The sequence below is a fragment of the Pomacea canaliculata genome, linkage group LG10 (genome assembly GCF_003073045.1).
Source record: "Pomacea canaliculata isolate SZHN2017 linkage group LG10, ASM307304v1, whole genome shotgun sequence".
NCBI classification, from domain to species: Eukaryota; Metazoa; Mollusca; class Gastropoda; order Architaenioglossa; family Ampullariidae; genus Pomacea; species Pomacea canaliculata.
In genome coordinates, this window is record NC_037599.1 from 16,813,477 (window position 1) to 16,828,478 (window position 15,002).

Genomic DNA, 15,002 nt, shown 5'->3' on the forward strand with positions numbered 1-15,002 from the left:
GGCCTACATTTAAGAATGTTTAATGCTGACGTTTGAGATCTTAGTCACTAGTTTGACTAAGTGACTGTTGGTACTTTGCGACCTTTCGTTACTTTAGGTCTCAGTCAGAAGTGTTTTACTATTTTGCACTCTGAAAAATTAAAAAGAAAAAAAACTTTTCCTCTATATCACTAGTCAAAGTGTGAAGAACCTTAACTCTTTGGTTGCCGTTTGTTGTGTGTAGCAGTAGTCTCCCTTTACAACATGGAGTTGTTTACGGAGTTTATGATGCCATTTAAGTTTGAGATCTCCTTCAGCTCATTCTGTTTCTTAGATATTCCTCATTCAACATTCGTAAGATTTTAATAGAGCCATTACATGTTTATGCAATCTTTTTAATTTATCTCGCAAGATACTTTGACCTACAGAGCTTCATGCGATCGCCATATCGAGTTATCAAAAAAGGCCAAAGAATGTTTTTTTCAAAATCGCGCCCACCTTAAGCGTGAGGTGAGGTGGCAGGTGTTCTGGAAGAAAGCTATGTGCCTTGGTGTATTTCGACCTCGTTTTCTAAGACTGTTTGGAAATCAAGGTGTTGCATATAAATTACACGCTGCGAAAGACATTCTACATACCAATTATGCGATCGCCGTGATAATGGCGAAGCAAGGTCTAGGCGAAATTAAGGGCACGCATTTGCAACAGTTACCACAGCCTGCTGCTCACACAGTGACAGAATATGGTGATAGTTCTGCGTCGGATGTGAAACCAAAAGTAGGTCTTCCTGGGTTTTTATTGAAACAGATGGGCGGTTCACCCAAACCTAAATTCGATGACTTCGTTTCTGGGACTGGGAGAATAGGGGTTACATGTACTGACCTAAAAAATCCTGCAGAAGAGACCTGTTTAAAGAGTTCAAAAAAGCAAGCACCCGAAGAAGCATCAAATACACATGAGTACAGTGTTTGTGGTCTTTTAATGGGATATGAGCCAAAAGTTGGGTTAACAGGTGTTGTACTGACTGATGACAAAAGGGACTATGCTCAACAAGACATGGCTGTGGGTAGGTTTAATAATGAGCATGATGGAGACGACCAAAAACTAGTATTGGCAACAGAATTGGACTCTGGCCATGAGAGTGTACAAGTCACACAGGATGGACAAAATGCCCAGTCTATAATGATGAATGCATGCAAAACCCAGCAGTCACAAGAAGTAATGCAATCACAATCAAAACAGACAGTGTTGCCTGCAAGTCTTCTTGCTCAGGTTACCAGTGTCATTAAGCTAGTATTTCAGTCTACACCACTGAGTTCAGAAGCTGCTGTTGGTTGTGATTCCTTTTCAAAAAGTTCTGAGAATGTAACTTTAGATGTCCCAGCTCCAGTAACTGGATTATCTGATGTGCAATTTAATGCTTTGCACAGCAAAAAGACAGAAACCTATTTGACTTCAGATTCCACTTCACTGAGCCAGTGTGCCTGTCACCAGAATCTTTCTGGAGTATCTTGTGTGCATGGGGATCAGCTAAAAGTTGCAGATGACTCACTTCATGTCGTTAAAAGACTTAAAGCTGATGCTGATCACGGTGACTCAGATGCTAATAACGTACTGTCGTTGATGTCAAGTAACAATAAAACTGGACCATCAAAAATGTCTGAAGAAATTTATAAACATGTTGGTGCTGCACAAGGCACTGCAAATCCAGCAGATATTACTTGTCACAGAAAAAGGAACACAGGCAGCAAATTAGTGAATGATAGTGGGATACAAGAGAGCAAAAAGAAAAAGCATTATGAGGAAAAAAGAGTAACCAGCTACCAAACAGTCAGTGAAGTTCTCCAGACCCTTCGTGCTGTATCTTGTGGCAAAGATGATGATGGGACAGCACTGGTAAGCAGCACAAATACAGATGATGCTAAAGCTAAACAGACCATTTCAAAGAATCTTGACGCCACCATAACTGCAATGCCTCTTGAAGTACACCACCAAGATGTAGGAACCAGCAACAGGAAGAACATTAATCAGACTAAGAAGAAGAATTACAGTAAGAAGAAAAATAAGAAACAGCAGTGTAAGATTAGTAGCTCATCTGGAACAGAGGTGGTGTCAGATAATGACGGAAAGGTGACATGGGATGAATTGCCACAATACATCCCAGAATCTGATAGCCGAATGGCCAAGAAAAAAAAGGAAAGCAAGAACAAGGTGTACGATTTATCAGCTCTTTTCTCAGGTGATTTATGTACATATAAGAAGCATGCAATGTATGTCTGCTAAAGCAATAGAACAGTTTGTATTTTTATGCTGTCACCTTATTTTGGGAGAAAATAATTATGCCAGCATACATTTTTGTGGCATGCAATCAAGATCTCTTGAGCAAATGTAACAATTTTCCATAACATTTGTGGCTGTTGCAGGAACTTTAGGGCAGACTAGTAAAAAGCCAAGCCCCAACTATTTCCTGGCTATTCAGATCACAAATCCAGAGGTAAAAGGGGACTTAAATGAATCCTAGAATAATATTTCAAATGCTTGTTAAAAGAGTGCTATCAGAAAAAAGAATTTTCATGCATGGAACTCACCTTTAATTTTTATATTTGATCAATATTTATCTGGAGGACTGACCTCTTTGTACCTTCTTTAACCTTCCTTCCAATCCTGTATGATGCAGATCAAAGATGGTCTTAGCAAGGTGTTGGAGTCTGTAAAGGAAGCAGACAAGAAACTGAAGCCAGCCTTCATTGATATGTCAAGACTCCACATCACATTGATGGTCTTGAACTTGCCTGATGAAGATTCTATTGACAGGTAACATACCATAGACTAAACACTGTGTAATACTGCACATGTAAGGTGATAGAAAACCATAAAATTCAGATGTTTCCTCTGTTGAGTAAATATCATTAACTGTGCCGTAGCTGTAACTGGAAATATTCTCCTAGTGTTGCTGCTATTACTGTACTTGCAAGGATTTTAAAGCGGATTATGCCAGAAAAATTGCTTGGTACCTAAGAAAATAATGCTGCACCTTTAATTGCAGCACAAACCTCATGCATGCATGCCTTTATCCTGGGGAGAGCTGCTTCCCATTATTTTGGACTCAGGACATAGGGTAGGGTTACGTGTTTCATTTGCTGGCTGTTATAATAAATATGTGTGTTTCCGAACAGAACTAAGACAGGACTGGATGAATTTAAGCAAAAGTTGAATGAAAAGGCAGAAAAGAAAGAAGTGGAGCCTCTCACATTTGATGTAACTGGACTGGGCAACTTTCGGCACCAAGTAGTGTTTGCAAAAGTGGCAGAAGGACCTTCACTGGAAAGGCTTTTTGAAATAGCAGGTAGGACCACAAGAGTGAAGATATTGATATCCCTGCTTAGGCCTTATTTTTCTTTGTGACCTGCATGAAATTAAAGACATCAAGATTTTGTGTTTTACAAATGGTTTTTCCCTCTGTACTTATTTTTCTCTTTGTTTCTGTTAAGGATGTCACTAGCTGTGTTTCATATTTTTGCATTGCTAATCTTTTGTCATATTTTTATATCTTGAAGTGCGACTTTGGCAAAGTTTAGTTGAGTATTTATGTCAAAAAAAAAAATTATTCAAGAACTGAGCTAATTGGGTTTAGAACCAAAATTTAGTTGTGCATGTGCGCTTTAAGGCTAATCTTTCTGTTGTTTAGGTAATGCAAAGGTTTGGTTTTGTTCTTTTGTATGAAAAATTTTCTGTTTACTTGCTACAGACTTTTATGGCACATGCTAATAATTTATATAATTTCATATAATTTCAAAAGGACTGGTGCATTCCTCATTGGTTGACAAAGACATTGCAATTCTGAGCGAGTTTAATCCGCATATCACCATCATGAAGATGTCAAAAGGAATAAAAGAGCTGAGGCGTGAAGGTTAGAAGATTACTTGTAGCATATTGAGGATATGAAGGTTACCAGAGAGAGGTTCCTTATTTGTTTCTGCATTCTGGGGCATTTTGTGGGGGATGAGGGGACAGTTGTTTTTGTTTTTTTAAAACCAGTCCAAGCTTAGTATAAGTATTATTCCCTAAGCTCTGAGCGACAAGCTTTTAACTCCCTGTTTTTAACACATCTGCGCTAAGCCTTCAACAATGATGTACTGCAGGCAGCATCTATGTGCACTGCTACCGCAGTTATGTGCAATCTTTTGTAAATGATGGGCAAAGGTTCTGAAACTGCTGTCAGAGACTTAACCAACTATTTTTGTATTACTATTATCTTGAGAACTATTTTGAATTATGAAGCTAGAGTTTGGTATTTAAAAAAATAGCTGTAAATTCTAAATGGTCTTGATTTATGCAGGCTTGCCTATTTCATTACCTATATTTCATTATCTATTTCAGTATGGATTTATGCAATAAGCCTGCATGCAAGTACAATTTAACTGTGGTAGCTTGTATCGTGAATAATAATTGGTTTGTGTTCTGTTATTGATGTGCATCATGGCTGTTGTTTTTAGCCTGGCTCTTCCTACATTTTTCACTGTCTTTCACATTAATTTACTACAAGTAAATGGTCAAAAACATTTATACACATTAAAACAGAATATTTAAAAGTTTCCCTTTTACATAAACTATATTTTGGGAGCTTTCAGTTAGTTAGATATAGATTTTTTAATATAGAGTAAACGTGCAGCAACCATAGAATACTTTCACAGTCTAGGGGATGAAAAACTGCATGCAAAGAGATAAACATTTCCATATACAAAAAAAAGAAGAAGAGGTGAAGTACCCTGATATCAGAAATGTACACATTAATGTACATTATCAAGACAGCAGCTGCTGTAGAAGTGGTACCATCAAACATATTCATAAGCATAAAATACTTTACACATGATCACAGAAAAGTCTTTTTTTACTGTTTCAGGCATCAAGAAAATTGAACAAGAACTGTACAAAGACTTCAGTGAGAAACACTTTGGACCTCAGATTGCCATGACAGTTCAGTTGTGTTCTATGAGCAAGCCAAAGGTAAATGACTACTACCATATCGAATATGAAGTGTCTCTGTGAAACTGCTATGTACCTTAGTATCAGCTGTTCTGTACTTAGATGTATCTATGTAAAGACTGTGTGGTTCTCCATCTCACTTAAAGCTAAATCTCTATGTGTGTGGATAAGAGAATGCAAATCTAGATTTTTAGCACAAGTGCCTCACTATGGCTCAACATTTACAAAATAAAAGGCATGCATACTGTTAATAGAAGTTGATGTCTGTGGCTAGGTAAAGATGTTCCGATTTTCCAACTGTTGGCAGCTTTTTGAATATTTTCCATAACTGGTTGCTATCAAACCCCCTTTTTTTTTAACACATTTCCTGTTGAGAGTTAATGCCATGCATGGCTTCAAAGATAATAAATTATTTAAAAAGGCATCATGATTGTTCTGTTCGTTTGTTTTTGTTATTTTAACATTTGGCTTGTACCAAAGCAAGGCTGAAAGTGCTTTACATACAAACATGAATTAAGACATGTAAGCACAGACCTTCATATATGACATGCTTGCACAAAACACAAATGTGCATGCACACAACACACCCAAAAAGTGCTTATAATAATTAATTCCCTTTTTCTTCATTCACATGCACACATATAAACACACACACTGGCGGCATGGAGAGAGCAGTTTAATACTTCATTTCTGAAACCTGACGCAGCAAAAGCAGTTGACAGAAAATAAAAGTAAATGATATTCATATATTTAATTTATTGCAAAATTGGGTATTTATATTGCATGTAGGAGTTTATATAGATATTTACACATCCAAACCAATGTCTGCAATTCAGCATGGAAAAGGCATCTGCTTTTATTTTAAGTGACAAAGAGGAATGGAGGGATTGAATTTTCCTACCTTTGTTTTTTTGGGGAATTTATTGTATTTTACCCTCTTGATCCTCGTTGTATTTTACCCTTCTTCATCCTCGTACATCTTAATGGGAGAGATGTGTGTAGGCTTCAGTTGTAATGTTACTATCTTTGCAGAATGTTGACCTAGTTATGTTGGGACAGTCGCTTACCAGGAAATAATGTGCATAAACAAAACCAGTGTAAAATGCAAGAGCATACTTTCTCATTTTCGATTAATTGGTTTCTTTATGCACAAGCAAGATCTTTTGCACAGACTTAACACCAGAAAAAAATCCTAAAAGGTGGTAAAGCTTCTATATTCCACAAATATGGAACAAGAAGGTAGTATAGTCATTTATAAATGAAAGCAAGGCATCATTGCTTTAAAAGTCTACATTCATCATGCCATGAATTTCAAATGTTTTCATCAACAAGGCCATTATCTTTATTGTGGAGTATGTTTGTGTTCTAGCACATGATACAGCAAGGCAAACCTCTACAATCTAGCCAAAAAAAATGGAGATAATAGTGCTATGGGAAAAAAAAAACTGAAGTTCTCATACAAGGGTAGAGAAGTAACTTCTCGTGCAGACATATTGCTAAGCTCATAAATTCATATCACTACTTGTTCCACTATAGAAGTTCTCTGGGAGTGAGTGTGTGTGTCTGTGAAAAGAAATCTGAACCTGTTGTCATCATCACACATAATTGTCATTCAGTAGAATGTGGCTAGAGCTATTCTTGGATTTAAGAGAGAAAAATAGATTGTTCACCTCGGCAACAGTTGCTGACATGGCATAAAACTCCGACTAACCTTCCTCCCCAACAAAAAAGTACTGCTGGGCTGCTTAAGCATGTCACATAAAAATCATGTTACATAACTGGATTCTGTAGGTCGCACCATCTACCTATTTTGCAATTTTTGAAAGCTATTTGGATCTGTGGTCCTTGTAGAGACCATCAATGCTAATGATCCAGCTATAAGTACACATTTTGCTGAAAGATTTTTGGAAAGTAAGCAAGACTACAGAACATTTTAAGAATGACGTGTTTCCTAAATAGCAAGCTGTACATCCGTCCACGCTCTCTTCCAGTTCTGTTTCACTGTAGATCAGGAATGGGTGGCTACATGAGAAGCAAATGGACCAATAGTGAGGGATATTTTAGTGTCTGGATATCTGTCTTTTAAAAGTTTAATTTTAGAAAACCCTTCTTTCCATTGCATCGTTTATTTTCCTACAATCACTCTCGACACAAATGATTGGTGGCACAAATGTGAGAAGTCAAAGGAATCCTGTGATTCAGAGTAAAATTGACACTGAAAGATGAATGATTTACACCTGGTAAGTAAGATGGATTTAAATATGTATGTACACTAGCCTTATAAACTTGCATAAGCTGCTGCAGTAATGGAACTGGAAAAAAATAAAACAAAAATCAACAAAGTGATTTAAGCTGCATTTATTGGTCATGCTTGCCAGCTTGACACAAAGCAACTAATGCTACATTTTCTGGTGTCTGAAGCTTATCAATATATTCTTTGATAACAGTCTTCATGCCATGCTCTTCCAGGTAGCGGACTCGGCCAAAATCAATGAGGCGCTTGCATCGCCAGCCTATTGCTTCTTTTTCCAGCTCACTCAGATTCAAACTCCTGCAGCACACACAAAAAAAAAATACATCTAAAAAATACACCACACTTTTGCAACAAGCTTTTCCTAGTTTTAAGGTTAGAAATATATGCCAAGTATCTTTAGCTTACTCCACGCAGTTGACATAGCAAGATCATTACAATAGCCAAGAACGCTACCAGCCCCAGAAAGAACGCTACCACCCCAGAAAAAATAACCCAGACGTTGGCACCCTTTGGTCTGCTGATGCCTTGGCATAACTCCCGTCTGATTTAAGCTGTATTCTTCAATCAAAAACTTAGCGTCAGCTACTCACAGGAAGGATGGGAGGGGATCATAGTTGGTATCCACTTCCAACCTTATCAAATTTTGCTTTCTGAACAATTTCATTTGGTGGAAATGTATAGTGTGACAAGTCCTAAACAGGAGAAGGGAGGGTGCTGCTGTGAGCTACTGGGTCAGAGTTGCTTATTCAGGAGCTAGAAGCATCCTTTGCAACCATAATGAGTATGCTATGTTGACTGAATTCTGCAAGATAAAGGCACTAGTACACATTTCTTTAAATAAAATCTTAAAAGCCTGGGAAAGAAAAGACATTGTTAACCAAATACATTTCTTAAAATAAAATCCTTATTCAAGCACGGAGAAAGAAAAAAGACTGCTAACCCTTTGCAAGTATCTTTGAGAAGGTCTTCTGTTTTGTGCTCTGCATCTAGGGTCTCCTGTAGGCTGTCACCTGTAGAATTAACTGTGACACATTTGGCCTCCTTGATGCCCTCCAACTCAGGGACTTTGTCATCTGTAGCATTAAGTATGACCTGGTATTGCTGTTTATAGTTCTTCCCGATACTACTATCTCTGCACTTTACACTGGTAGCTTTGATGGGTATGTGTTCAGCATCCTCGCTACCATTATGGCTGCCTTCTGGTTCACCCTTGGGATCTACTGGTGTTTGAAAAACAAAACTATGATTAATTTATTTCCTAACAAACAGAAACAACGGAAACTTTCTCCCAGTTGTAGCTTTTAATCCATTTGTTACCGTGAATTTTGCAGAGGTATATATAGACACCTCGGTGTGACTTCACCTTCTTTGTGCCTGATTGTTCACTTCTGACATCCTATGCTGGCTCTTTTTTAATTGCCCATTGATCTCCCTTTACTATCGTCCCACACAAAAGCTTTCTCAGTTACCCACCATGCCAGTAGTGGTGCCTGATGTATTGTTAACTTGTTAAACGTGAACTCCGTTGCTTGTTGTTCTCATTTTTTGCTTAATCAAAATTGCCTTAACAGTTTTGTACAAGCAGTGGTCAAAGAATTACCAGAACTACTGTCGAAGTCCGCGCCAACCACACACAGCCCAGCTGCTCAGTCGTGTCAGCAGGTCAAAGTCTGATGCTGAAATGTTGCACTGGCTCATAAACTTCTTTCCAACATATGCAGACCATCTGCATTGGTGATGACAGCACAGGGCTATGACTATCCCAGCAAGCTTGCTGATGAGAATTTAAAAAAAAAACAACAGTATTTTATTTATCGTATCAGTTTTTCTGAAAGAATTTTTCAACTATTTCACATCAGCTATTCTGACAATTAACTCAACATTTTTTGACTGGCAAGCCACACTTGTTTGTTATCTTAGGAAATGGGCAAAAGTCTATGTTTCTGTTAGTAATGTTGCAACTACATTTTAAGATTACCTGTTTACATTTTTTTTAAGTTGTCTTTATCTGTAGAGCTTGTTTCTCTGGACTCGTTATAGTCTAAACATAAAGCTGAACCTGATTCTCTGCACTGACGTTTTGAAGGGGGCTCACTGCTGAGTGAGTCAGCATGGTCCAAAGTTTCTACCAGGCATCTCAAAGTCAGATCTGTAACAAATTGGTAGTTTTGAATGAGCACAATTATGTCTTTAACATATCTTCTGCATATCACTATGCAAGCTCAAGCTCTGAAAGGTTAGCTACAAATGTCCTGCCCATGACAACAACAGAGTGTGTGTGATGCATGTCCATTTTCCCACTTGATTTTATCCTCTTCACGCATGGGACTCTTAATTTAAAATTAAAACCAGTCTTTGAAAAGCATCCCAAGTAGTATAGTTTGTTATTGAAAGTGCAACTGAAGGAAAGATTCCTTTGTTTAATGTTTCAAAATCTGTGATGAAATATACTGCTGTAGAGAGCAAAATATATAAACCATCTCTGCCATAACTCTGGAGAAGACAATCAATCAAGTCATGAATGTTTTGAAATTTCCTAGAGTGTGTAACTCCTTCTCTCAGTATATTTTTAATTTCACCATTAACTTTGATAAGTCACAATTTGAACCACCATTCTACTCACCTGTGGCAGCCCCACAAAGATGTTTTCCGATTGCCACAACTCTTTTATCACTATGCTTTATCATTGGCACCTTGCCTGCAATTTGACAGTGTAATAATGATTTTGTTTGCTTGCATGTCTGTAACATGTATGTTTAGAAGAAACAAATGCACATAATTATGATGTCAAATGGGTTTTTTTTAACAAAGTTAAATTTCATTTGAAAGGCTCCCTTCTGTTTCCTTTTTTTATTATTGCATGTTGTCAAGTTTCCCTATTTGCGATACTGAAATGTGTCCACAAAACTCATGGTGCAGCGACCATTTGCGGTTAACAATCTCTATGCAAACTTGACAACATGCAAACAAGACTGCAAATGATACTGTGTGCTTAAATGAAAATACCATTTTATGTTCTTCCATAGTTCACAGTCTCAAACAAATAAATTCTCTGGACATATATGCTAACTACAAGTCATGAATCTGACATGTAATGGTATAATCTTTATAACAACCCTACATTAGATAACACAAACATTTACTGGAACCACTTACACAACTACTGTAATCTATTGCTTAACCTCTTTGGTGTTAACATGTAAAAATAATCAGTAGTCAGGATTCTAAATGCTTTATCACAATTCTTTAAACAAAGTTCCAAGCCCAAACACCATTTAGGCTAAACACCAAGGAAATCAATTCAACAATTGCAGAGCATTCACGTTTCAAACAATCCATTTTCAAACATGTCATGTGCATACATTTTAAATTTCTCACCCAAACTGAGATGTTCAATGTCAATTTTGATGCGTTCAAAAGGTACTGTCTCTTCTTTGTGATAACCATCAACCTGGGAAATTGACACATAGTATATAAAGAAAAGAAAATCACATTCTGCACAATGAACGCAGCAATACATCACATACCTTTATGGGCAATAAAAAAAAAAAAAAGATGAAGAATGCTAAAGTCGAGAAAAAGTATTTAACCATAATCACCTTTTTACCAGAACAACTTTTTTACTTTGACTAAAAAATAAGCAAAAAAACACCCCCCCATAAAAAAAAACAGTAGATACCTTGTAACGAATGCTGTTGCGATCAACCAGCAGGAAAGATGCATCATTATGATTTGACACTGCCTCTCTGACCCAGTGAGATAGCCGACCTTCCAAAGGCAAGCAAGAAACAAAAATTAGTAAACAATACTGTTCTAAGCATATACAATTTATTAATTTACATGAAACAAGCCAAACAGTACTTCTCTGTTCAAAGATCAAAAGCTAATTGATACCTTTTCCAGCCCCCATTTCAACATAGCAGTAGCCAGGAGCCAGCAGTCCCAGGCTGTCCAGCTGACCAATCAACGAAGCCTGCAAAATTAAAGCCTATGACTATGGGAGAGCTAAACTATAAATATCCAAAGTAAAATAATGAACTGGATCAAAAGATCCCACTAACCATTATGATGAGTATTATAAACACAGAAGTAAACTACACTTCTTTCACCATGCAATTTTTACAAAATCCAAACCTGTTGGCGACGATGTCGCAAAGCTGGCAGACCAAGGTGGGGTTTTCCAGCTCATCCTTCAGGCAGTCATGGCTTTTAACATCTGCTTCCACTGTTCCTATGTATTCTGCCAAATAACAATCATAAGTAAAGCAGAATGTTGGCGTGTCCTTGTGTGTGGTTCTGTTGCATCTCAGATTAAATTCACACCATTTGTCTGAGCCCCACCAGAATTGGCAGAAATATTTGCCTCAGTTTCAGGACTGCAACAGACTATGTTTAGTAAGAATGTGCTATTCTGAACCAGTTTTTGCTTTTGATGTTTACTGTGTTGTAAGATGTTGCTGGCTCCTAAAGAGACAATGCTACATAGAAAAAATATTGTCATACATCTTCTGTAAAACACGAGCAACATATCAATTGAGATGGCAACATCCATTCACGCATATGGGTGTGCATGTGCACACACACACACACAGAGACACAGACAGAAAGGGGAAAAAAGAGTGATTCATGTGGCAGTTTTCAAAAAAAGCAGCCTTTGTGAAAACCATAGCCTTAGGAAAGAAAAGGAAGGAATTTAATATTTTGTTCTCACACTCCCTATCTCCTCTGATAATATTTGAGAAGGAGCTTACAAAATATCGTTTTACAAAATTTAAATAAAGCTCCATTTTACAGCATTTCTCTAGTACCACAGTCTGTGCAAGCATATAAGCCAAACCTTTGTATATAGTGTTCACTCTCTCAATTATCTCTTGCAGTCTCTGGGTCTCAGTTTCACGCACTGCTTTCTGCAAGCAAAAAAAGATATTACCGTTTTTAGTAAACAGAGATCACAGTGAACAGTATAGTTATTTACACATCAACATATTTTGTCTGCATAAACAACTGTTTGACCATAAAAAACAAAAGAACTATGTAATGTTAGCAAAAAGATACATCCATGTAAATCTCTATAGAAATCACAATGGCACTTTACTTCTTTCAGCTTATAAATTGTTTTAATATAAACCACTGCTTTTATTTCCATACATACAACCTCATACATGGTGAAAGAGACTGATTAAGCTTATGACAGTTTAGGTCTGAATAGGGCACATTTTAAGACTCACTACATTAATGTCACTTGTTGTATCTCCTTCATCACTTCCTGCGTTAATACCTTCTTCATAATATTCCTGATTCAGACAAAAATGCAACATGGATTAAAGCATATTTTATTATCAGAAATTCCTTGTTAACTAGTTAATTTCTGCATTTCATATGAAATTTTAAAATAGAATGGAGAAGAGGTTGAGCAATGTCAGCTGGCTGAGAAGAACGGATGTGACCTCTGCAGATTTAGTGTACCTGTACTGTAACATTTTGTCTGCAAATGAAGGCACAAAAGTATATTGATACGTGGAAATGTGAATACATGTACTTGATTAGCACTTATTTATCTCTTTCTCATCATTATATACTGACTTCCGTTTTTCGCTTCCTGCTGTTGCATTTCTTCAGGTGTTTTTTCAGTGCATCTTCATAACAGGAACTGAAAATTGAATGATTGTAATTATACATAAAACTTCGTATAAAAGGGTCATCTTGACTAATCACATATACTCACAGAGTCCCATTTTCAAAATTTTTATGTACCCCAGAACACCTGTTTATGCAGAATATAATCATTAGCAAAACATAGTCATATGTTAAGCAATGTGTTCCCCACCCACAAAATGAGAGTTCCCTACCATTTACACACAAACATGCACACACATCTCTTTCTTTGACAATTATCCCATGTTTCTATTTCTTACTGTTTTGGATTGAGTGGACATTGGATTCTTTTTCTGTTCATTTCCACCTGGTATAAAGAACACAATCTCCTTCATTAAAAATATACCTGCTGATGTTTTGGCAATCACACACACATTACTTCAATCAATTTTAAAGAGTTTCTTACACAAAATGCAATATATTTTTCCCATCACTGTACAGAATGACTTCTATTAGGAGCCACAAGCATCTCTAATATACGTACGACAAATTATTAATCACATTACGTGTACAGGGGTAATGCAGTTATCAGTTTTCTTTGGCTTACATACATGAAAGTGAATATAAATTTCTCATAAAAGTCAGGACATGTGTTAAGATTTTTCACGCATCGGTTTTATTTACATTGAAAAATTATTTCGTACACACGTGCGCACACGCCAATGTCACAAACATGCACACTTAACCCCAAGCGCAGCAGCATGTTCAGCACAATATTTTTGGTCTTCGTTGGGTCTGAAACGACAGAATCGCTTCTTTTTAGAGCAGGAAAAAGGCACATTGGCCATCAGGAGGTTTGAGTATCCTCTTCTTTCTGCATTTGGTTCTCTTTTTACTTTTTTTTTTTTTTTTAATCCACCGATCAGCTGCCAGTCTTCTTCGCGAGTACAGACTTCTCAGATGATAGCAGTCGGCGTACGCGACCTTGCAAAAAGGTCACTTCCTGTGTCAAAGGAAGTACTTCCGCAAACTATGTAAGGGAGTAACTGCCTAGCTGCCTAGCAGATAACCAAAGCTTTCTAGACAACCTTTGAGCGTTTAAAAGAAATTCTCATCTTTTTTAGGTAAAAATTAATGGTTCATATTCTACAGGATCTATACCATATATACTTTTTATTGGCTAATACATTCATGCAAATTACTACAAGTAATTTTTTTTTTCATAGGCACCGGCGGGGATAGTAATAATAATCATAAGGCAACTATACGTACTATTTATAAAATGCATGGTCACACTTAATTTTCCTCAGCGCTGAGACAAAACACTGGAGGCGTTTGCCCAGGTGCTGACAAATTTATATAAAAAAACATTATAGCATAAGGCGCAAAGATCGAATTGTGATAACAAACGATCTATAAAAGAAAGATTTACATTTTTTATATAGTGTTGTGTGAATCTGAAGAGGGAAACGAGCAGGCGGAGTCACTAGAAAACGTGAGAACACGAATTTGTATTACTGGACTGCTGGCAGACGATTTTTTTTCCCCAGGTATTAAAACGAGGCAACTACAAAGTGTCAATCTAGATACATCCATGGTGAGAGAGATTCGTGATTACAAGAGTATAGTGCTCAATTAAAACATGTGTAAAGTATACCATAAACCTTTTGAACGGTAAGATATGGAAGATGTCTGTCCATGGCTTTGCTGCCACAGCAACTTAAAGTTATGTGACTATATATATTACGTCCATTTCTGCTAAGGCTAAATTTTCCCAGACCCCTTCATCACATTTTTAAGGGGTACCTGTCTTTGCCCAAATTTCAAGGAGACCCCATTGACGAAAATTGAAGGGTCCTCCGAATTTTAAAAACTGCGTACTGTACGCAACTTTTTGCCAAGTAAGCAGAAATGGTACGTTGTTCTGGTGACAGGGATACACAGAACTATTCAAGATGACTCCTATAAACATACATAGAGCAGGCATATAGGAGAAAAGAAATCATAAATCCAAATTGCTCATCTTGCATTTACATTTGCTTCCTCAAGAAATTAGATGTTTGTACCACGTACATGGTTGCACTGAATGATAGACAAATATACTTTCAACCAGTGCAAAGAAGATGACAGGACAGAACATATTTTATTTTAAGTACCGAATGCAAATCCCGTGTTTTTTTGAAGTTTGCAA

At 37.0% G+C, this 15,002-nt stretch overlaps 2 protein-coding genes across 2 annotated transcripts; one reads left to right on the forward strand and one right to left on the reverse strand.

The window, feature by feature from the left end:
- The first annotated feature begins 229 nt into the window (after positions 1–229).
- LOC112574274 lies at positions 230–5,386 on the forward strand. The gene is made up of 6 exons (XM_025255225.1): positions 230–2,215; positions 2,400–2,470; positions 2,654–2,790; positions 3,153–3,322; positions 3,776–3,886; positions 4,880–5,386. The coding sequence occupies exons 1-6, from the start codon at positions 520–522 to the stop codon at positions 5,023–5,025; spliced, it is 2,331 nt and encodes a 776-aa protein (XP_025111010.1). The 5' UTR covers positions 230–519; the 3' UTR covers positions 5,026–5,386.
- A 1,918-nt stretch (positions 5,387–7,304) lies between these two features.
- On the reverse strand, positions 7,305–13,837 carry LOC112573747 (tRNA:m(4)X modification enzyme TRM13 homolog). The gene is given in 15 exon segments (XM_025254332.1): positions 7,305–7,513; positions 8,157–8,456; positions 8,823–8,990; positions 9,200–9,365; positions 9,840–9,914; positions 10,595–10,667; positions 10,896–10,984; positions 11,111–11,189; positions 11,351–11,385; positions 11,388–11,456; positions 12,054–12,123; positions 12,445–12,510; positions 12,800–12,866; positions 13,132–13,178; positions 13,558–13,837. Coding segments are annotated over 15 exon segments (1,599 nt in total). The 5' UTR covers positions 13,660–13,837; the 3' UTR covers positions 7,305–7,320.
- Between the last annotated feature and the right edge of the window lie 1,165 nt (positions 13,838–15,002).

Excerpts from the sequence above, each read along its gene's own strand:
- LOC112574274 (XM_025255225.1), top strand. The coding sequence starts at position 520 with ATGTGCCTTGGTGTATTTCGACCTCGTTTTCTAAGACTGTTTGGAAAT. Across the intron at positions 2,471-2,653 it reads TTCAGATCACAAATCCAGAG|ATCAAAGATGGTCTTAGCAA; the intron begins GTAAAAGGGGAC and ends TGTATGATGCAG. Across the intron at positions 3,887-4,879 it reads AAAAGAGCTGAGGCGTGAAG|GCATCAAGAAAATTGAACAA; the intron begins GTTAGAAGATTA and ends TTACTGTTTCAG.